The sequence below is a fragment of the Engystomops pustulosus genome, chromosome 4 (assembly GCF_040894005.1).
Source record: "Engystomops pustulosus chromosome 4, aEngPut4.maternal, whole genome shotgun sequence".
Lineage (NCBI taxonomy): Eukaryota > Metazoa > Chordata > Amphibia > Anura > Leptodactylidae > Engystomops > Engystomops pustulosus.
The window spans coordinates 158,572,957-158,597,056 of NC_092414.1; the positions used below are offsets into that span (position 1 = coordinate 158,572,957).

Genomic DNA, 24,100 nt, shown 5'->3' on the forward strand with positions numbered 1-24,100 from the left:
GTGTTAACATTTTGGGGTTGGTATCACCTATTGTTGAAAATTTAGGAACTCGTTTTTGAGGGCAGGAGTAGAAAAGCATCAATTCTGTTCTTTTCCTGTTCACCGTTTAGCCTAATAATCATGTTATCTTTATTCTATGGGATGATACGATTACGGGGATACCAGACTTGAATATATTTTCTTACATTTTACTAAATTTGTCAAATAAAACCTAATGGGAAAAATCTATCATTTTTGCATTGCCGTCTTCCAAGTGGCATAACATTTTCACTTTCTTGGCTACGGAGCTGGTTGATGGCTTTTTTTTTGCAGGACATGTTGTACTTTGCACCAGTCTCATTCTGGAGTACATATGTCTTTTTGATCACTTTTTATTGCATTTTTTGTAAGATTGAATAGGTAAAATGATAATTTTTGGTGGGTTTTCAACAGCTTTTTTTTAACGGCGTTCATCGTACGGGTTCAATAATGATTTACTTTTATTCTACGGGTTGTTAAGGGCGCGGTGATACTATATATATATGTGGGGTTTTTGTTCTGATTTAGACTTTTTTTGGGGTTATATGTCTCTTTATATGTTATGGGGCTTATGGGCATTTTTATTGATTTATTACTTTATATTTATTGAATAACATTTTTTTTTTTTACTTTTTCACTTCTTCCACCATGGGACATGAACAAGCAATCTTCTGATTGCTTGTTCATGCTAATACTCTGCAATACTCATGTATGGCAGGGTATTAGTATTGTCAGCCTATGTTACCAGCAGTTCTTGCAGGCAGTGCAAAACGGTTCGGGGAGGCTGATCATGGGGGAAAGACCCCCAGAGGCATGTTAGATGCCGCAGTCGCGCTGATTGCGGGGGTTACATTGGGGTGCCGGCTATTAGTTACAGCCGGCACCCCCTGTTTCCCGATGCCAGTGCGACTCCGATCCAGAGCCAAGCCGGCATCAGCTCAGTGGCGGATATATCCGCCACTGAGCGCTAAGTCACTGTGCTCCATGGCGGATATATCCGGCACAAAGCGCTAAGGGGTTAAAAACGTCCAAAAACGGGTTCGAAACGCCACATGTGCCACCGGCCGAAGGGTGCGGTCACACCAACCGCTAGCACTGCGTTTACAAATGCAGCAGTAGGGTACGGGGGAGGGCCTCTGCCCGATTACTTGCGTTGCTATAGAAACACATAAAAGCTTGGCCCCGGGACACTAGTGCTGCATTTGTACAGTGCTAGTGGTACGTGTGATCACACCCTTACTGGTGTGATCTCAAGATTCTAATGGTGCACTCACACATGATAATAATCTTTATTTATATAGCGCTATCAAATTCTGTAGCACTTTACATATAATAGGGGGCATATACAAATGTAATATTACATTACAGAGTACAAACAGTCATATAGTTTGATAGGAGTGTGGGCCCTGCTCACATGAGCTTACAGACTATGAGGATGACGGGGTGACACAAGAGGTATAAGAGATTGTAGAATGGTCCATCCATTCTTTATAAGGGAACAGTATAAGATAATTTAGTAAATAAAAGTTCTGCTGCTTAACCAGCCATCAGTCGCCATCTTATATACAAAGTCCAAGGTGAAAGTGACTGCAGAGAAACCTGGTGTTTGCCAGATAACAGATAGGATGCATTAGTAAAGAGAGGTGACATTTCATGCAATTAGCGAGTGTGATATGCTTGTCTAAAGAGATTTAAGAGCATGTTTGAAACTTTGGAAGTTGGGTATTAGTCTGATAGTCCGGGGAAGGGCATTCCAGAGAATTGGCGCGACTCGTGAGAAACCCTGGAGACGTGCATGAGTGGTTCGAATTAAAGGGGTTTTCCCACAAAGACAAGTTAGGCCCAATCCATGGTGCTCTACCGTTCCGTACTTGGGAGACAGATAGAACATATGGCACCCTGCACCATACAACGCTATGGAGAGGGGCGGTGGTGAGTGGCGCTCACCCCCTCCTCCTATCCTGGGTGTCGACGTGTGCCTGCCGTGCTACATTATGGCGGATGTGAATGTAACCTAAACTGAATTTGGAAGAAGACTGGCAGCCAGCACATTGATTGGCACAAACTGGAGGCATCTATGTAGCGTTTGGTCTGAAAGACGAGCCTGGCTGTTGTCTGGTTACTGATCACAGGCATTTCCATAGAATGCAGATGCGATTGGGCCACCCTCATGCGTTTGATTCCGTTTCTAAACTGCGTCAAAGCGGTACATGTGACCACATCCTCACATGCACATAGTTGAAAGTTTTGAAAGAACCAGACAGGTGCCAACTGCTCATATCCCAAGCTGTGGTTCTCTTGGTCATTTTCACGACCCGTACTTCACCCGAGTCTGAGAAGTATGGCTACAGACTAGGCCTGTGTGCTGCTTGTGTTTTCCCTGAATAATGAATTCATATGATCTTTACCCAGCAACCTACCGCAAATACGGATTGCAACAGGTAGTATTTGTAGTGCAACTGTGTTTTTTTGCGACCCCATTAACTTTTATGGGACTGGCCAAGCCGCAAACATGGCCAAGAGTAGGTCTTGCTCTGAGTTTTTCTTCAGGTGCACAAATCCATAGAAATACATGTAGTTAAGCTCAAACAGTAGCCAATATTCACTGTCCCAGACTATACATGTCATACCCTGGGCGAGCATACCGCCTTGTACAATATGGTGCCACAAACATATGCCAGGCTGCCGTAGCTGTCTATGGAGACATATATCAGCCAGATATATGTTTCCAAAATGGTTGTGTGAATGCTAGCTGTATCTTTTTCCCTGGTACAGTGAGCAATACGTCCACTTGAATGGATGTCTCTATTGCCCATTGAAATACATGTGGCTTTATGTTGTAACAAGCAATGCTGCAGGTGTAACCAGACCCTCACCCCTGACACAATCCTGTGATGTTACTGTGCACAGTGCGGTGGCGGGAGGCAGCAGTACTCGGTGTGCCGGGTGTACACGTGTGAGCAGGACTCCTCCAGCACACGGGCAGAGCTGCCTCCCTCCTGCCGCTCTTCTGCTTCTATCACCAGGAACAGGATTTCCGTGAGGTGTTTGTATCCGGAAGGAGCAGCCGGTGACCAGCAGACCGTGCAGCTCACAGGATCCCCGCAGACATGGCAGCCCCGCCGCCCACCGTGCACATCCCCGTCACTGAGAACCGCAGGTCAGTATCCGCGGCATGCACCCTCTGTTCCAGGTGGGGGCGCTGTTGTAGTGTTCGTTTTGTACCTGAGAAGAAGAAGTTCGGGGCTGGAGACGTGTCAGGTTATGGAGCTATTACTAAACTGCCCCTGAAGGATGTGCTCTGTACACCACAGGTCCCCAGCACCACTTCTTCACTTTTTAGGTTCGGTGACAGGTTTTGCAGAATTAATTACCTGATAAGTGAACAATTTAAGCTCAGCAGGGGTGGGACACCCACTTTCCCTCCAGATGCTCCAGTGATGACAGGTGTATATGTCACATTACCTGAAGATCTGGGGCTGGGGCAATGGCAGGCACCAGCACCTCTATGGGGACATCTATCATGGCTTCTATGTCAGAAAACTGGAGCACAAGCCTTGAAGTGATCTCAGTTACCAGTGAATAGAGATGATCGATACGTTTTCAGCCACTCAACCGAAATGTATTGCTGGACTGGTGGCCGAACGGCCCATACCAACTAGTCACTGCTATGATAGGGAGGTCCATGGCTTGTAGCAGGAGGCGTTCATTGCCAGATCAGCTGCATGGCCACCAGGCCAGCAATACATCCAGGTTTGGCGGCCGAACCCAAACAGGAACGGCAGGTCCATCAGCAATTGTGATTGTATCTCCATTCATGCCATATCCACACCAAGGTGGCGTAGAAGGGCACAGCAGGCAACTCGCTACAATAAGGGACCATTGAAGCAGAACTGTCACTAATGAATCGTGTGATTATACGCCAGGTAGGACCTGGCATAGGAATATATGCTGCACAGGCACAGAATACTGGAGCCTCTTGATGATGAAATACAAGGACTTTGTCATAGACAACCCCTTTAAATAATGACCACCCAGGTGAATAGTCTAATAAATGACCATTTTTTACCATTTTAGGTGACCTTTCCAGTGGATATTCCTGCGGTGAAATGTCCATAGTATATATTATGCAACCACCCCCCATGTTTCCTCTCTGAAAGTGCTCATAAGGCCTTTTGGCCACAAACGTTGTAAATCACACGACTGCATTGTAGCCCAGAATCATCTTTCCGCTGTGTCAGATTGTCTCTGCTCTCACCTACTTCCTGGAAACTCGTGCAGGAAAAACTGACTGCATTAGGATGATCCTAGTGCTCTTTTGCATTTTTTTTCCCAGTGACTTGCATCAAAGTAAGACATATTCTACTTTGACGCATTGCACAGCAACAGAGACAAACCGCAAGAAAAAAGATGCTGTGTGGAAATGTCCATTGAACAGCTATTTCAGAGCTTAGTGCGAGTCCAATGGGATGACGGATCCAAAAGAAACACTTGTTGGCGAGGTGCCTAAATTCCTGAGCATTATAGACTGGTGGCAGAATGTCATAGAGAAATACACAGTGATTCCTAAAACAATTTTTATGACCATCATGCCATTTCTGAGATATTTTAATTTGTATGGTCATGAGGCAGTTTCTGCACCCGGAGCATGGGGTGACACTGGAAGAGGAGGGTGGTGGTCCAGCCAGAACTGCCTCATTACCGTATAGATTTAACCGGGCAAATCTTTGAATAAGCTACAAAATCCAATCTCAATCATTTTTTCTTTAAGAAGAAAATTGCAAAAAGCTGTTAACGTCACTTGTCCTGACTGAGCATCGCTTCAAATCAGACTGATGACCTTAGTAAACTAACCTGGCCTACAGGCTTCCCAGAAAACTCCATTGCTGACATAGACTCACACAGCTGTTTTTTATGGACGCATGCCCGCTATTGTTCTACGACTAGTATGTAGTAGTACTAGTACGTCCATTGTCTCTCCTATGGGCTCATGCACAAGGCTGTTATTTCCACAACCCTGAGCCTACTTCCAATACTGAGAAATCGGGAGCAGGTTATATCGGAATTTACTTTGCAGACTCGCACGCCGATGTCGGGCATGGCTAGAAGTACAGCACCATTCTCTATGTAGTGGTTGGTCCTAAAAACTGTACAGCACCATTCTCTATGTAGTGGTTGGTCCTAAAACTGTAGTTATCATTCCTACCATTCCCTTTCGTGCATTTCTTCTACAACTTTGATTGATTGCTTACTTTTAACATTTCTGGGTAGGCTGGAAGCTAATTTTTTGCCTTTGAAACATTTTGATGGCTGTGAGGCCAGTGCAATTTTGCTTAAAGGGGTTGTCTTGTCACAACAAAAAAGTTTATATCTGCAGCATAGGGGCTAAGTTGCTGATCGGTGGGGGTTTAAGTAGTGAGACCCACACGGATCATGAGAACAGGGGTCCATTGCACCCCAAAAGAAAGGAGTAGCGGGGCGGATATGTGCACTTAGGCCCCTTTCACACTTGTGTTTTTCACGCGCAGAACTTGCATTGCACTCTGGTTACAATGGGTCTTTTCAGACATTTTTTTTCACGCATGCACGCGCACGCGCGTAAATCTCGACATGCTCCACTTTTACAAGTCACGCATGTGAAAAACGCCACCATACGCATTGAAATTGCATTGAAAACGTGCGTGAAAAGCTGAGACACTGAACAAACTGACTGATAACTGATTGCACTCTGATGCAAAATGTGTGTTTTTCACTGACCAAACCCTGATCGTACCCTGATCAGACTCTGACGTGATCTGCAACGCAAGTGTGGAAGGGGCCTTACACTTCATTCATTGTTTATGGCACTGACGGAGATGACTATATGCATCAGCGGCATAGAGATGAATAGAGCAGCAGTGTACATGTGTGACTAGATGCCCTGTTCATTTTGGGCTAATGTAACCCCTGTAATCGTGACCCTTGGGGGTCCCACAACTGAGGCTCACAACAATCAGCAGATTAGCTAACTTGTTGTGACTGGATAACCTCTTTAAATTATGACTCCTGCCCCACTGATTTTCAAGTTTGCTGGGTTTATATTTAGAAATATTGAGACAGACAATCCTTATACTGGAAATGCATCTTTAAAGGGGGTCTGTCAGCAATTAGAAAATACTGAATGACATTCCTCATTTCATTACCGCTCAATGTACCCTAATTATTATTTTTTTTATTAATGTAGATAGAGACAAAAAAAGGGATTTTGAAAAAATTAATGTCAAATTGATGAGGAGAACAAGGGCAATCTAATAATATACAGGCGGTCCCCTACTAAAGGACACCCGACTTACAGACGACCCCTAGTTAAAGACGGACCCTTCTGCCCCCTGTGACCTCTGGTGAAGCTCCAATTCCGATTGTCACTAGGGCAAAAAAATTTTTTGCCTGGATCTCCAATTATAAAATATACAGTTTCAACTTAAGAACAAACCTACTGTACATGTACATATATAATTAGCATTTTGAACTTTGTGACAGGTCCCTTTTAATTCGAGGAAGCATATTGAATGCTGACAGGAAGTCTAACATCATATGACTCTGGTTATGAATGGACCTTATGTCAAAAATATAAATATTGCACAATAGTCATGTTTTTAGCTTACATATCACCACGTCAGCTTAAACAGTCAGTCTTTCATGTATTCCCTTCCTTGCTTATGTAGAACCTCTGACAAGCAGAGGATATATTCTTATAAGCAGAGCCATACATTTAATCTCGCATTTGGGGAAAAATGTCATGCTGTGTAGGGTTATACTAGGGTATATTTACTGTATGACACTTGAAATCTCCATTTTTTTACTCCCCACCTACAAAAATCTAAGGCCTCTTACCCACTACTGAGTTTTGTGCATCAAACTCGCTTGCTGCAATGTCCAAACACTCAGAAACCGGAACTGAACTGACATGCTGAGTTCAGTTCAGGTTTCTGAGCGTTCGGCTCAATATTGCAGAACGCACTCGATGCGAGTTTGACATTTTGGCTTATGGACACATACTGATTGGTTTTCTCTTTCTGGCTCCAGTGATTTTTCACTGATGCCTTACTCATCCATTTTTTTTTTCAATGGGCTTTTACACACTTTACTTTTTTCCATCAAACAGTGGTCAGCGGAAAAAAAATTAGAACCTGTCCGTTTTGTGTTCACAGATGACATTGGATCAGTGGGAAAAAAAAGTGAAGTGTGAAAAAGCCCATTGAAAATAATAGTTTAGTAAGGCATCATTGATTCAGTAAGGCCAATGTCACACGTTCCGCTAACGTTGCGTTCGTAAAGAGATGCTAGCGCACAGGGGGCGGGCCTCAGCCCAATCGCATATGAAACAATACAAGACGCCGGGGCCTGTTTACCGATTGCATGCTCTCTAGAAATGCATATGCTATGGGGCCAAGACCCGCCCCCTGTGCGCTAGCGTCGCGTTATGAACGCAACACTAGTGGAACGTGTGACCCCGGCCTAAGGCATCAGGAAGAGAAAACTAATCTGTACGTCTCCATATGCTAACATGGCTTCAGTGAGAAATCACTGAGGTGAAAAAAAACCTCCTGTGTGAAAGAGCCCCAAGAGTAATCATGTGTGTTATAGCAACCCGTGCCCTGTGTAACATCAGTTTCCCATACAATGACAGCAAGCAGAGATCTAGCAGCAAACTGGCATGAAAGAACATAATTCAACGAAGGCCGAAATAGTAAACTCCGTTATGAAGTAGTACATTCATACAAGCTGGAAAAGAAGCTTATCCCTCTTCACCCTCTTCATACAAGCTTTCCTCATATGTTATGTCAATGTAATAATTCCATATATAAGGCGCATCGGACTATAAGGCGCAGGGTCGGGGGCGTGGCGGAGGTCTGGGGACGGAGCGGAGACCCGACGAGACACGACGCGACGCGGAACGTGGGGAAGGTGAGGGGGAGGTGGAGGATGGCAGCGGACCATACTTACATAGATCCCCGCTACCGGAGACAGCAGATCTCCAGCGGGAACTGCAGACCGACGCGGCAGAAGTTGTTCGTGCCGCGTGGTCTGCAGTTCCCGCTGGAGATCTGGTGTCTCCGGTAGCGGGGACCTATGTAAGTAGGTCCGCTGCCCTCCTATAGGGCGCACCGGACTATAAGGCGCACTTTGGATTTCCAAGGAAATCCAAGGCTTTTATGTGCGCCTTATAGTCCGGAAAATACGGTATTGTGAAGCCATAGCGCCATCTACTGCAGCATAGAGGCATTTTTCATTCATTTTCAAATGCATTACCTGCCAAGTTATCAAGCAACCAGCAGATTTATTTCATGGACTGTAGAAACAGAATGTTCTTCTTTGTCCATATTTTTTAAAGACAAAAATGTGAAATAAAGTAACTAAGAACAGACAGGGTTCTTAAAATACTTACACTAGACAGCTCTGTGTATTATGGCTCCTGTGTCCATAGAAAAATAATTATTACCTACTGATTTTAATTTTTCTGATGTTAGTTCAAGTGACGATGGGCAAAGCTATAAAAAGGCATCAACCCAGCAAATGGTTCAGTACCTTCTCCCTCATGCTTGAAGGAACAGGTGGAGCACTTCCAGAGCCCTGAAAAATTACCTTTGGTGGGGTGCTATGACCAAACTGACAGAAACGGGCTCCATGAGGTTAAAAGGGACCTATGCACCCAGTCCAACAAGCAGCTTGATTGGCATGAACCAGAAAATAGGATAATTGGCAGATGTTCCATTGATGTACTGATTGCAAAGGCCGGACCGGGTCTGTGACTGCCAGAGACCATAGGGAGTAGGCTGAAGCAATTTATTACCGCTTCTGCCTTATTCTTTCCACACTGCACTGAAGTAACCCTATGCAGTGAATCGACAAGCCAGCACTGCTGCCGGCTCTATAGACTTCACATTCAGATGATAGCTGGGTCTGAAAGTGTTGATCAAAGCTACTGGAGCTGATCAGAAAACACTCACATTACATAGACAAAAAAAAAAAACGAGGCACCTAATTTTGCCCCAAAAACTGGGAAAACCTATTGACTCAAGTATAAGCCTAGAGTGGGAAAAGCATTTGTTCCAGCCCATGTCCTCCAGTATGTAGCTAGCCCGCCCCTTGCAGTCAATACTCATCTTTCTGACGCCTCGGGGATCCTATTCTTATTTACGGCAGCGACAGGGCCCTGCTGCAGACTCTGGACCTGCTGAAGTCTAAAGCCAGTGAGCAGTCCAAAACAGGTTAACAAGTGTGTTAACATTGCAATAACATTATATCATGTAAACAAAAATTTTAACAACAAAGCAAATCTCCTGTTGCATTGCATTTCAAAATGCAATCTAAATGCCACTTGTGAACGCAGCCTAAATCCATGTATACTCCCTGTATACTCCATTTAGCTTTTGTTATGGATTTTGCATGTTTCACTACAATGATTTAATTGTAAAAAATTACAGAATTTCTAAAGATGCTGCAGATTTTTACATCTACAATTTACGTCTACAATCTGCTTTTATTATTTTATGCTGTAAGTAAATGCAACCATAGAAACCATAGCAACCTTCAAAAATTGTACTAAACTGTAATATTTTGTTGGATGACGCTGATCAGCTGTTGCTTCTACTACTGTCATTCTGTGGATCTTGACTGTGTATTCTAACGGCAAATAATTAGTCATGGCTCGTTGGTTTGTTACCCAACAATTGATGCCAGTGATTTCGCGTGATGCCAGTGATTTCCTTCCTTCACAATTTATCTTTGATTCAATAAAAGTCTACTTTTATTTTCTTTCGATCATAACTTGATTTCCATTACACAGGCCGTTAAATCCTTTTTGGCACCTTGGCTGCACAGTCTTTCTGAATGACGTAAATGGTAGATGCTTCTGAAATCATTCCGGGGCTCCATTCTCCTCAGTAACAATGTAATGATCTTTTGTACCTGACCACAGCTTTTAATGACTGTTTTGCAGTGTGCTCTCAGTAGTTGGCAGCCTGGCGCAGCAGCTAAATAGAAGAAACCGATATTTCAGATTGGCTGCAGTTCCAGCTAAGCTATTCCCTGAAACTAGAAAATCTTAATTTGCCAGCCAGACTATGCCTTGTAACATGCACTGAAATTAAATCTAAAACATGATTCTGAGGAATGAGGCGGGTACAGACTGTTGTGGGAATAAATACATTCACAGATGATTAAATTAGGTTTGGCACAGATCAACTCCAGAATAATGGCTATTTTCAGGACTGTTACACCCCAGAATGAAAATGTTCAATGAATTACTGGCAATCCAATAAGTTTTTTTTCTTATTTCTCAGTATAAATACAAGCCTCTCACTCAGTGGTCGCATTAACGCTTATACAAGAGTAATAAACAGAGCTACTGAGGCCACTCCCCTCATTCTTCATGTGAGTTGGGACTGCAGAGCTAAGGGACTGGGCTGTCCCAGATTGAGCTGTGGCCATATAGCCTCAGCTATAAGCTGGGGGCACAGGACAGCTCCTATGGGGATAGGGATGCAGTTACATAACTATGAGAGGCTGTGGGGCAAGCCAGGTTAACTATATAAATGCATACACTCACCGGCCACTTTATTAGGTACACCATGCTAGTAACGGGTTGGACCCCCTTTTGCCTTCAGAACTGCCTCAATTCTTCGTGGCATAGATTCAACAAGGTGCTGGAAGCATTCCTCAGAGATTTTGGTCCATATTGACATGATGGCATCACACAGTTGCCGCAGATTTGTCGGCTGCACATCCATGATGCGAATCTCCCATTCCACCACATCCCAAAGATGCTCTATTGAATTGAGATCTGGTGACTGTGGAGGCCATTTGAGTACAAGGAACTCATTGTCATGTTCAAGAAACCAGTCTGAGATGATTCCAGCTTTATGACATGGCGCATTATCCTGCTGAAAGTAGCCATCATATGTTGGGTACATTGTGGTCATAAAGGGATGGACATGGTCAGCAACAATACTCAGGTAGGCTGTGGTGTTGCAACGATGCTCAATTGGTACCAAGGGGCCCAAAGAGTGCCAAGAAAATATTCCCCACACCATGACACCACCACCACCAGCCTGAACCGTTGATACAAGGCAGGATGGATCCATGCTTTCATGTTGTTGGCGCCAAATTCTGACCCTACCATCTGAATGTCGCAGCAGAAATTGAGACTCATCAGACCAGGCAACGTTTTTCCAATCTTCTACTGTCCAATTTCGATGAGCTTGTGCAAATTGTAGCCTCAGTTTCCTGTTCTTAGCTGAAAGGAGTGGCACCCGGTGTGGTCTTCTGCTGCTGTAGCCCATCTGCCTCAAAGTTCGACGTACTGTGCGTTCAGAGATGCTCTTCTGCCTACCTTGGTTGTAACGGGTGGCGATTTGAGTCACTGTTGCCTTTCTATCAGCTCGAACCAGTCTGCCCATTCTCCTCTGACCTCTGGCATCAACAAGGCATTTCCGCCCACAGAACTGCCGCTCACTGGATGTTTTTTCTTTTTCGGACCATTCTCTGTAAACCCTAGAGATGGTTGTGCGTGAAAATCCCAGTAGATCAGCAGTTTCTGAAATACTCAGACCAGCCCTTCTGGCACCAACAACCATGCCACGTTCAAAGGCACTCAAATCACCTTCTTCCCCATACTGATGCTCGGTTTGAACTGCAGGAGATTGTCTTGACCATGTCTACATGCCTAAATGCACTGAGTTGCCGCCATGTGATTGGCTGATTAGAAATTAAGTGTTAACAAGCAGTTGGACAGGTGTACCTAATAAAGTGGCCGGTGAGTGTAGATCGTGTATGTTGGCCGCAGTGATTATTACTGGAGGCACATCTAGAGAAATATATAGTCATAACACACTTATGCAGGAAATATGGCATCTTAAAAAGAATTAACCCTTGCAGTTTGCTCTCTCCATATGCGGGACAGCAACACTCATGGTTACAGTCCAATGTTGCTATTTACCACGGAAGAAGGGACTCGTCCCATATATCACTATCCTCAGCGCTGTGCAAGTGCAAATCTGGCAAGTGCACAACCATGGTCATGTGTTTCTGCCCTGACCCCATAGATGCTAATTGTAATTTTTAATAATTGTTTTTCTTGTGGTCTGCAAAATAAAAGAGAACTAAATGAAACTTATATTGCCATTAGATTCAAAAGAAACTTCTGTATTTACAGGAAAGAGTTGCTTAAAGAGAACCCGTCATGCAAAATAACCCCCCTAAACTAAATATATTTTCATAAACTGCCATTAGAGAGCATTGCCTCTATCCCTTTATTGTCCCTCTACATGCCTGTAAACCTAAGCAATGAGGTCCTAAAGCTGTATGCAAATGACCTGTGAAATGTCCAATGAAGCATTAGCATATTCAAGCTGTCCACTCTATTCATGAGTGGGAGGCACAGCCACACCCCCAGTGCATGACTGACAGCCTGTATAATGATGTGAGGCTGTATAATGATGTGCTTCCTGGTGCTGGTGGCCACGCCCCCTGCAGCCTGTGTGTGCATGTGTGTGTGTGTTTAGGAGAGATACAGCAGCTCCAGGCAGCCATGTTACAGCAGAACATGTCAGATTCATGTGTAGCTGATGTCTGTGTCTCTCACCTGTATATTAGGAGGATGCAGCATGTCAGCACACACACTAGCCATGCTTTACTATACATTACAAACAGACATGAGCTGGGGGAGGAGAGGGGAGGGGGAACAGGGGTGACATCACTGCCTCTGACCATGTGACCAGCCTCATTTACATAATAAAGAATAGATGATTTTAGAATGAATAATGTATGAAATAACTAGATAAAGGCTGGGATGGATCCTTGTGAGCTTCTCCAACAGGTAGTAGTGACAAGACTAGTGACACAGACCTGATGACAGGTGTCCTTTAACCCCTTATCACCGACACTAGTTTTCAGCTCAATGACCTGACTCGATTTTTCAAATCTGACATGTCTCACGATAATTGGTTATAACTTCGGAACGCTTTAACATATCCTGGTGATTTTGAGAATGTTTTCTCGTGACACATTGTACTTCATGTTAGTTATAAAATTTAAGTGATAAGTTTTGCGTTTCGTTCTGAAAAATAGTGAAAATTTGGCAAAAATTTGTAAAAATTCTTCATTTTCCAAGTTTGAAATGTTCTGGTTTCCAGACAGGAAGTAAAACTACCCAAAAAGTTTGATAATTAACATTTACAGAATATCTGCTTTATGCTGAGATGATATTTTATGCTTCCGGTCATTTTTCTAGAATGTTATGAGGTGCAGAACTTTAGGTGCGATTTTTCTTATTTTCATGAAAATTGCCAAAACTCACATTTTGAGGGACAACTCAGCTTTCAAGTGACTTTGAGAGGCCTAAATAATAGTAAAACCCCATAAATTACCCCACTATAGAAAGTTCACCCCTCAACATATGTAAAACAACTTCTATTAAGTCCATTAACCCTTTAAGTGTTTCACATGGGTTAAAAAATATGGACCTGCGATTTAGAAACTATAGAATTTTTTTGGAAATACATTCATTTAGGTCAAAACTGACATTTTCAGAATAAATTAAATGATGAATTGCACTGCAACGCTCGATGCCCAATTCCTCCCGAGTGTACTGATACCCCATATGTGGTGGTAAACTTCTGTACGGGCGCACGGCCAAGTATAGAATGAATGGAGGCGCCATTCACAGCAGATTTGTATTGTCACATTGTACAACCTATACATTTTTATTTTTTTTGGTAATACAAACATATGAGGGCTTATTTTTTATGGGATGAGATACAATGTATAGATAATTTATTTTGGGAGTCTAAAGCTTATTCATGAGATTTTATTAACTATTTCAAGGGGGACACAAACAAAATCATCAATTTTTATTTTGGATTGTTAGCATTTTTTTCCCCCCGCTCACCGTAACGTAAAAATAATATTTTTTCTTTATTCTCTGGTTCACTACGATTGCGGTGATACCTCATTTATATAGTTTTTCTTATTTTTGCTCAATTTTCCTGAGCAAAACCAATATTGGAGAAAATCGCATTGTTTTTACTATTGACAACTTTTCAGGGCCAAAACTTCTGTATTTTTCTGTTGTCAGATCTGGTTGAGGGCTTATTTTTTGCGAAAACAGTTGTTGTTTTCACTCGTATCATATTAGGTAACGTAACTTTTTTTGATCACTTTTTAGAACATTTTTTGTGATGGTGTTTGATGAAAAATTGTATATTATGGGAAGTTTTTAGAGTTTTTTTTTTACGTAGTTCACCGAGCGGGTTCAATATTGATTTAGATTTATTGTACAGATTAATACGGACGCGGTGATACCAAATATGTACGTGTTTTTGTGTTTTATTTACTTTATTTGCATTTTATGTGTTACTGGGGAGATTATGGGACTTTTATTTTATTTATTTAATTATATTATAAAAAGATTTAATTTTTTTTTTAACTTTTTTACATTTTCTACTTCTTGGCTTGAATAAGCGATCGCTTATTCAAGCCTTTACATTGCAATACACTTGTATTGCAGTGTATAGTGAAAGTAACTGAGCATGCTCAGTTACTTACAGCCGGGTCCTGCCAGGAAGGCAGGACCCGGTGAGAAGAGGAGCCGACAGCCTCGGGTCACTCGTCGGGACCCGGGGCAGCGGCAGGAGGGATCGGATCCCCCGGTAAGCACACCGGGGGGGTCCGATCCACGGGGGACACACTTGCACGCCGCGGTCATGCTTGACCGCGGCGTGCAAGGGGTTAAACACCCGGGATCGGAGTTTTTCCGATCCCGGGTGTTAGTGCCGGGTCTGGGCTGTGATATCACAGCCCGACACCGGCACCAGCGAGACCCGGTGTCCCGAAAACTTCTTCTGATGCGCCGCCGTAGAAAGGCGTCGCATCAGAAGAAGTACCCTTAATGACCGCCGTAAAAACCCGATAGGGCGGTCATTAAGGGGTTAATGCATGTTTGTTTGGATATGTATGTAAAAATGCTACTTATCTCAACAGGCCTTCTCTAAAGAGACTAGAACAGTGGTGGAAAACAAATGGCACAGGTGCCAGAGGTGGCAATTGGAGTCCTCTCTGTGGTGACTCAGGTCATCACCTCAGCACAGAGTTGACCAGACAGGACAGAATTTTTTTTATTAAACATTTTTTGTTGGTTTTACAAATTTTTTACAGACCATAATAACAATACATAAAGCTTATGGCATAGCAAAACAGTTATCGCATTCAAATAATCTTCCTGCAACTTAAAAGCTGCTGCGCTCGGTGCTATTTTAAAGCAACACATCCTGGCTGCTTGGGACTGGAAGAAGAGTGAGAATGTGTGGACAGCGCCGATTTATCTTTGGAGGTCCCTGTATAGAGGGACACTGGAGAGAAACTACAATAATACTTAAAATTTTCTCTCCTCCTTTCAACCGTGTTGGTGCCATCAGGATGCCAATAGAAATGAAAGTTGGTGCAATAAGTTACTGCTCAAAGGGATCCTGTCACCAGGAATGTCATTCTTAGCTTGTGACAGGTTCTAATACCCTATGCTATGCTGATTTTAAAAAATGCATTTGTCACCATTCTGAATCATTTCAGTAGTTTATTATACTTTATTTAACAATATCTGGCTCCCTGCCAGCAGCACGTGGTGAGTCCCCCTGGGAAGGATGGGGGCATCTGCAGCAGTCTATGTGCCTTGGTCTCCTCATGTATTCTTCCTGTCCACCACACCACTGCGCTTTAAATTCCTGTGTTGGCACTTTGTGATAAATAAGTGATTTTTGGGTTGTAGTTGGGCATGTGGTCCTTAAAATATTCTCCATCATTGGATTAAAATATCTCAGATAATGCTAGTAGAGAAAAATAGGAAATGAGGAAAAAAAGAGGGCTCTTGGTTGAGCTACAAAGTGGCACCAGTCACCACTAGGGGGAGCTTGTTGCCTACTTATTACATGTATGTTGCATTTGATAAGCCTATTAAACCCTTAAGGATGCAGCGTCGTTTATTCATTTTTCGCTCTCCACCTTCAAAAATCTGTAACTTTTTCACTTTTTCTGTGTGCAGAGCTGTGTGGGTTCTTATTTTCTGTGTAGAAAATTTTACTTCCCAGTGACTTTATTTGTTATTCTATGCCCGGTACTAGAAAGCTGTGGTGAAATTGGCAAAAACACATTTGTGTCACTTTCTTGTGGGCTCTGTTTTTACGACTGTGCCACCTTTTGATCACTTTTTATTACATTTTTTATGTGATGTAAATGGTGTAAAAGTAGCATTTCGGATTCTGGGAATATTTAATATATTTTTTTACCGTTTTTATATTTTTATACATCGGGCAATTTGAGACGAATTGATACCTAATGTGTTTGTGATTTTTACTGTTTACTTTTTATATCAGTTCTAGGGAAAGGGGGGGATTAGAATTTTTAGACTTTTTAAAATTATTTATTATTAGCTTTTTATTTATTATATTTATTATTATTTTTGTTTCCTTTTTTTTTGGTTTAATATTTTTTAGACCTCCGCACCCTGATTACGTCACGGGGAATAATTGTAACAAAGATGGCGCCCCCCATGCTTGTTTTCAAATACAAAAAAAGGCTTTAAAAATATGAAAACGATCCTGAGGAGGTGTTAATGAAGCATGGAGCCCCTCAGACTCTTTTGCATAACTTTTAAAGGCTTTTTTTTTTAAATCACAGGCATAAGTAGCTAAAAGGAGAGCAGATCCTGCCAGAGGCGGCCCGCACCAGTATGTCAGTGTGCTTGTTTTACACCATGATCTTGGTGGTAGATGTTCTTGAACCCCTATGCGCACCAGGACGTACTATTATGTCCTGGTGCTGCAGGGGGTGTATGGAGAAAGCTCACGGCCTCTCCACACACCGTGGGTGTCAGCTGTATAATGGCCAATAGCCTGCAGATAACCTGCTTTTATCATCATTAACAGTTGTATTGCATTATATAGTATGAGCAATCAGACCATGTATGGTTAAAATACACTAGAGCAGCGGTTCACAACCTGTGGGTTGCGACCCCGGCGGGGGTCGAACAACCAAAATAAAGGGGTCGCCTAAAGCCATCGAAGCCAGGTTCTTATTGCATTTTTTTGGGACGAATACAATATTCTTGTACATGGTTTGGGGTCACTGCAACATGAGGAACTGTATTGCGGGGTCACAGCATTAGGACAGTTGAGAACCACTGCCCTAGAGGGTCTGAAATAATAGTAATAATAAAAAATTTAAAAAATGTAAAAGTTTAAAACCCCCCCCCTTTCCCTAGAAAACATATAAAAATAAATAAACAGCACAAATCATAAACATGGTATTGTCACTTCTCAGAATTATATTCATCAAAATATAAAAAAGATTATTCCTGGTCGTAGACACTATGGGGCAGATTTATCAAGCAGTCTGAAAGTCAGAATATTTCCAGTTGCCCATGGCAACCAATCACAGCTCAGCTTTCATTTCACCAGTGCTCATGAATATTTTAAAGGGGAGCTGTGATTGGTTGCCATGGGCAACTGGAAATATTCTGACTTTCAGACTGCTTGATAAATCTGCCCCTATCTGTCTGTCTATCTATCTATCTAATTAAAGTTCAAGTCAGCACAGTTGGTCCTCTTGTAAGTAGAAAATGTAAAAAGCGGGCAGCACTCCAGGTTCAAAATCAAAAGTAGGTGATATTTATTTAACAAGTGGCGACGTTTCTATGTAGGACACCTTTATCAAGCTTGATAAAGGTGTCCTACACCAAAACGTCGCCACTTGTTCAATAAAGATCACCAACTATTGGTTTTGAACCTGGAGTGCTGCCCGCTTTTTACATTCTAACTATCTATGGAATCAAATTGTATCCTGTAGCACTGGTGTACACCCTGGATTTGATTCCCCGAAATATAAAATGCCTGGCTTGACAAAGGCTCCTGAACAGCGGCTCAAACGTAGCACTCTAGGAATAAAGTAACCCATTTTTTTTACTTACCGGTATCTTATTTTCATGTGATGCAATGAAATTGATTTCTATATATTCTTATAAAAGGGTTTTGATATGTATGTATAACGGAAATTAAAAATGTTTTTTTTTTCTTTTTTGCAGGTTGCTCAAGCTGAAAGAAATGTTTATTAATAAATTTGGCAGTGAGCCAGTGTTTTATGCTCGGGCACCAGGACGGGTCAACTTAATAGGTAAATAATAGTAATAGAGTAAAAACAAATGCTAAGGCTCCTTGCACACGGCCATTTGCTCACCCGCGCCATACTCCGCTGCGCTCGCTGCACCATGATCAGGTGCCATAGACCTCTATGGGGGATGTCATCTGGCCACAGATTGTGCGGCCAGGTCATGGCCCCCATTGCGATCATGTGCATGAGGACTAAAGAATATGTAGTATGTGTACATGAAAAAGCTGCATTTTCCTCTTTTCTTTATTTTTTCCTAAGCTTTTACATGCAGGTAAAGGGATACTAGACAAAAGTAACAGTTCCACAGGTTGTCAAAACTTTAAAAACAGTGAAAGTGAAACCAGATGTGGTAGACAGATTCATGAAGTGCGACTTTTCAAAAAGTCTCAAATGTAGGCCCAAATCCACTCCATGTGTTTCCTGTGCCAAGAGGAGACTGAACTAATTGTCCACTTTAAGCAAAATACATTTTTCGTAATGAAAAATTATATAATAGAATGAAATAATATCTAAACCATTATGATAAATTTGATGTGCATAATGCATGCAAAGAGCACTAAAGTTCATCCAAAAACTCCAAACATCCAAACATTTATTGGGGGCCAGCATATGATGAAACCCCGGCTCTCTGCCTCTGCCCGAAACATCCGGAGGCTATAAAACTGGTGTACAATCCCTAATAAATGCACCCTTATTGAATACTGGTGACTAGCTAAGTACACAGTAATGAAGCTCTGAAGGATCACACTGAAGTCTGTTCCCAAGGTTTGCAGGATGGGCTGATTTTTGTATGTCCCATATTGAGCATCTACAGTCTTCTTTACCAATCTTGGGGTGTCCAGAACAAATTAAGTTGTATGCAGAAGGAAATTGCTTAAATAATTTAATGTAAGCAAACTTAGATTGCTTTGCTTTTTGCTATAGGGGAGCACATTGACTACTGTGGATATGCAGTCCTTCCAATGGCTATCGAACAAGATATATTAGCAGCTGTTCAGCCTCTTGACTCTCATGTTCTGCACTTGTCCAATACCAATCCAGCTTATTTGTAAGTACCGTACTTCTTATTAATTATTATTGTAGACACCTCATTTTCCATGGTGTATAGCAGTGGTGGCTAACCTATGGCACTGGTGCCAGAGGTGGCACTCGGAGCCCTTTCTGTGGGTACCCAGGCCATCACCAGAGAGGACTCTAGGAATCTTCCTGCAGTTCCAGACATCCCAGGACTTGCTGTGCACAGAGCTATCTTAAAGTGACAGCTCTACCTGGGACTACTGGAGGAGTGGGAAGGTGTGGACAGATCTGGATTATCATTGTAGCTCCTGCTCGGGCCCTGACAATTCTTCCTGTTTATGGGACCCTGGAGGGAAGCTACAATGATCATCCAAATTTCTTCTATTTTCTGCTGTATTGGTGTCCTCAGGGTGTTGGTATCAATGAAAGCTGTGAGAAGGGAGTATAAATCACAAATGAAATTTCTGTTTTGGCACTTTGTGATAAATAATTAGGTCTTGGTTGTAGTTTGGGCACTCGGTCTCTAAAAGGTTCGCCATCACTTTTGGATATGTCTGTTCCATACACGCAGTTATCTGTAGTTACGATTTGTGTCCCGTATAAACTGTACATAAGCCGGGTCTTTCATTACAAAAAATCTGCTGAAAACCCCCACTGGTGCACACTATGGTGGCGACACTACTGCATCATAGTGTGAGCCGGCGTCCATGCACTTTGCACTCTCTGCTACGAGGGAAGAGAAGAAGGAAGTGGAGCCACGGGGATCATCAGGGAATGCTGGAAGGTGAGTATGTAAGTTTATTTTTTTTATACACCACGGAATTTTAGGGTCTTTCATTGGGGGGCTGCAGAGCATTTCATTGGGGGGACTGCAGAGCTTTACATTTTTGGGGGACTGCAGGGCATTTCAATAGGGGGGCTAAAGGCCAATTCATTAGAGGGACTGCAGGGCATTTTATTAATGGAGGGGTTCCAGGCATTTGATTAATAGGGGGGCTGCAGGGCATTTGATAGGGGGGCTGCAGGGGATTTTATTAATAGGGAGCTATAATTGGATCCACCATTTCTGCAACCAGTAGTTTTCCATTAAAGCTAATGTATATGTATTGACTAATTGTCACCAAATAACAAAATGTATAATTTGTTAAAATCTGTTTTGTTTTATGATATTTTCTTTCCATGATTATGAGGGCTATTCTATTAGGGTCACTTCACATCTCTGTAAGGCCGCGGTCACACATGGCGCTAGCAATCCAATTCCTAATGCAACGCGAGCACACGGGGGAGTGCCTCGGCCTGATTGCATATGTGTTTCCAGTGAAACGCATCCATTGTTAATTAGCCCCCGGTGTCTTGCATTAAAACAACACAGGACACTGGGGTCTTACTGATTTTAGGGCTTTCACTGTGTGCCCCAAATTACATGTCTACTTTATTCTTTGGTTCGGTGCGATCACGGGGATACCAAATTTGGTTTTATAATGTTTTCATACATTTACAAAAAATAAAACCTCCTGTACAAATAAATTTTGGGGGGATTTTCCACCTTCTGGTGCTAATAACTTTTTTTATACTTTGGTGTACAGATCTGTGGGTGGTGGAATTTTTTGCAACTTTTGAAAACTTTTTCAATGCTTCAATTTTTTTGGACTGTATGACCTTTTGATCACTTTTTATTGAATTTTTTATAGTTTTCAAAATGGCAAAAAAATGCCTTTATCAACTTTGGGCGCTATTTTTCCGGGGTTAAACGCAGTGAAAAACGTTATTATATTTTGATCAGGCATTTTCGTATGCGGCGATAGCTAAAGTGTTTATTTTTACTGTTTATTTACTGTATATTTATATCAGTTCTTGGGAAAGGGGGAGACTTGAGTTTTTAATTTTTTTTATTATTAATTTTTTTTCTTTCTTTTTTTTTTTTTTTTTTTTTTTACTTTTATTATTTTTAGACCTCCCTAGGGTCCTTTAACCCTAGATTGTCTGATTGATCCTACCATATACTGCCATACTACAGTATGGAAGTATATAGGGATCTTCCTCCTCATTCATTACAATGTGCAAATCGCACATTGTAATGAATTGGTTAAAATGAGAAGTCTTCAGAAAAAAAGTAAAAAAAGTCTCAAAATGCATAAAAAGTCACAGCAATTAGACCAGCAGGGGAGTGGAGTAAGTTTGAGACATTTTAAGAGACTTTTTGCAAAAGTCTCAAGTCATGAATCTGGCTTTGCACGTTGTTGCACGAGAATGTGCAGTATGTAGTCCTGTGAGACTTTTTAACAGTGAAAAGTCTCAAAAACCCTCAACTTAGAGACTTTTGTTACGCCAAAAAGCCCAGGAAAACCAATGACAAATAACCCCCTAGGTCTTTAGTGAAGGTGCAGCTTTTTTTTAACAAAAGTTGCCAAAACTCTCTAAGCTATATGCTATGCCTTAAAGGTGGGGGGATCTGCATTTGCTGCAACATTTTTTTTAAAGTTGTAACTTTCACATCTGGAATTGGGTGATCACTGCAGAAAACTAAACCATGGCGAAGTTTGAAGGAAGTTTGTCTTAGGTGCAACAAAAATAGGCAAAAGTGCATCTGCCCCAAAAAGTGCAAATAAAGAAGAAAAAGCAAAGCGAAAAAATTGAATACAGGTGCCCCTGTGCCTTTCTACATTTCTATTATTGGCACATCCTCTTTAAATTCACTTTAAGCTTTGCAATCACATGTTCCAATTTGAGGTGAAATTACGACTGGTTAAATGATCTCAATGTATCCATGTGTTGTGTTTTTCCTTTATGCTGATAATAGTTGTCTTATTACATTATTTTTAGCATTTTACAGACCACAGCTAGTGTGCGTTCAGGTGCCCCAAGGCTAACCCCAGGCATATGGAGGATGAGCTAGTTTATAGCCAATATTATCTTAATCCAAAGAGTTCATAAATTCCAGTAATGTTCCAATTTAGTTCCTTGGTTTTCTCTGAATATCTCTTAATAGAGAGAGTTTATTGATTCAATAGGATGAGATAAGTGGAACACTCTGCTAACTTGCTCCAGATTTCCAGGCATTATAAAATCCAACATTAACAGCATTGTCATACCGCGCTGATTATGTTAGACACTGAAATATTTTGCTTAACGAATTAGGACGCACAATGTCAAATTCCATTTCTTTGGATTGATGGGAACGTAATGTAGACCACAAGGAATGAGTTTTTAAAGGGAATGACTCCGGTATGTTCGTTTCATTAATTAGACGAATGTATGTAAGAGATATTTGGGTTTTTTTATTATGTTTTTTTATTGAATTGTTATGGGAATTTCATCCCTTGGATGTGCTTTAATGTACATACATCTTCTGCATAGACACTTAGTTATATGGACTATATGATTGATGAAGAAAATGGTTTATATATTTAAAATGTTCAAAGTCTCTGAGAAGTGATAAAGTCCCCTTAACCAAAAGATCAGGCATTGGCAGGGTTTAAACTGGAACATTGATTCCTTGGTTGCAGGAGGAGGATGTACTGTCTGAAGGTGTTGGGCACCACTGCTTTAGCCTTCTTGCACACGGCCCTAGCCGCATTCTTGGGCAGGAATAGGACCTTGCAGTTTGTTCAGACATGGGGCAGTGGAAACCACGGCTGTGTGTGTGTGTGTGTGTGTGTGTGTGTGTGTGTGAACTCATAGGAAAGCATGCGTCTATATGTGATCCATGGAAATCCATGTTCTTGTAGCCTTAAGTCTGCATTCACACGGCCGTTGGGGCACGTATATACGTCGGATATATGTCCCACATAGGCACAACGCGGTTTGGAGCGTACCGTACTGTACCCAGGAGAAAGATGGGACATGTCCTATCGTGCCGTGCACCATGTTTCTCTATGGAGAGGGGCAGAAATGAGCAGCGCCCACCCCCTCCTCCTCTTCCGGGTGCCGAGGTGTGCCCGCCATGCTACATACGCTGGGCACATGTGTGTGTGCATATATAGCCTCTGTTTATCTGACCTAATCTACATAGAAAGGCTTCAAGAAAACTGATGTGTTTGCTTTAATGGCCAGTGTGAAGTAGATTATTCCATTATATTAATGTTGATTGTCAGTTGTTATATGATTTATTAGCGATACATGTAATGGTTGAGTGTTTCCAATACTTTGCCACTTCTTCATGATTCATTATTATACATTGTGTGAATCTGGCACAATGTTAGACAGTCTAACTTTGTCTAAGTTTTAGTATTATTTGCCATATTGTCTGCAATACTTGTGTTTCTCCCTGCAACTAGTTAAAAAAACTAAATGTCTGTAATCCATGAAACATGAATCAACATTCTCAAGTATAGTTAAAAACATATTCCATGTTATGTTTTATCCAAGATTGTGCGGGTCTGAATTTTAAATGTCTTGTGTGTTTTATCTGACTGTTATACCCTATTGTACCAGGGTGCGGCAGCAGAGAGCTGTGAAATGATGTTTCTGATGTTTGCAACTTTTTCTTTTCTTTTATAGGGACTTTACACTCGGTCTTAATGATATTCAGATTGATAAGACCAAACCTATGTGGCACAGTTACTTTATGTGTGGACTGAAAGGAATTCAGGTAAATAATGACTATTATCAGCACTTGGGTTGATAAGTCTAAGGCACATTTTTTTAAGGGGGTTATACATCGAAAAGCTTACAATCATTTGAATGTTTTGTTGTCTGCTAACAATGTAGACAAGTAACTGTTAAGGTCATGGAAGGAGTTAATGACATTATAGTAAACTTCGTTCTGTAGAGGCATCCTGCTTTAATAATGAGCAGACCTGCTGCAAGCCCATCTGTGACATATGTATGGGTAAACTCATTAAAAGCAATTGCCAGCTTTTAATGA

General features: G+C 41.8%; 1 protein-coding gene across 3 annotated transcripts in view; it reads left to right on the forward strand.

Moving 5' to 3' along the window:
- Positions 1-2,898: 2,898 nt before the first annotated feature.
- The window catches only part of GALK2 (galactokinase 2), a 116,048-nt gene continuing 94,846 nt past the window's right edge, over positions 2,899-24,100 (forward strand). The window contains exons 1-4 of one of the 3 annotated variants that reach the window (XM_072148275.1): positions 2,899-3,178; positions 18,131-18,219; positions 19,141-19,264; positions 23,734-23,824. In XM_072148275.1, coding sequence (XP_072004376.1) covers positions 3,129-3,178; positions 18,131-18,219; positions 19,141-19,264; positions 23,734-23,824 — 354 coding nt within the window. In that variant the 5' untranslated portion in view covers positions 2,899-3,128. Of the gene's footprint in view, positions 3,179-18,130; positions 18,220-19,140; positions 19,265-23,061; positions 23,199-23,263; positions 23,293-23,733; positions 23,825-24,100 lie in introns of those variants that run through there. The other 2 variants (XM_072148276.1, XM_072148277.1) reach the window with 2 other exon arrangements.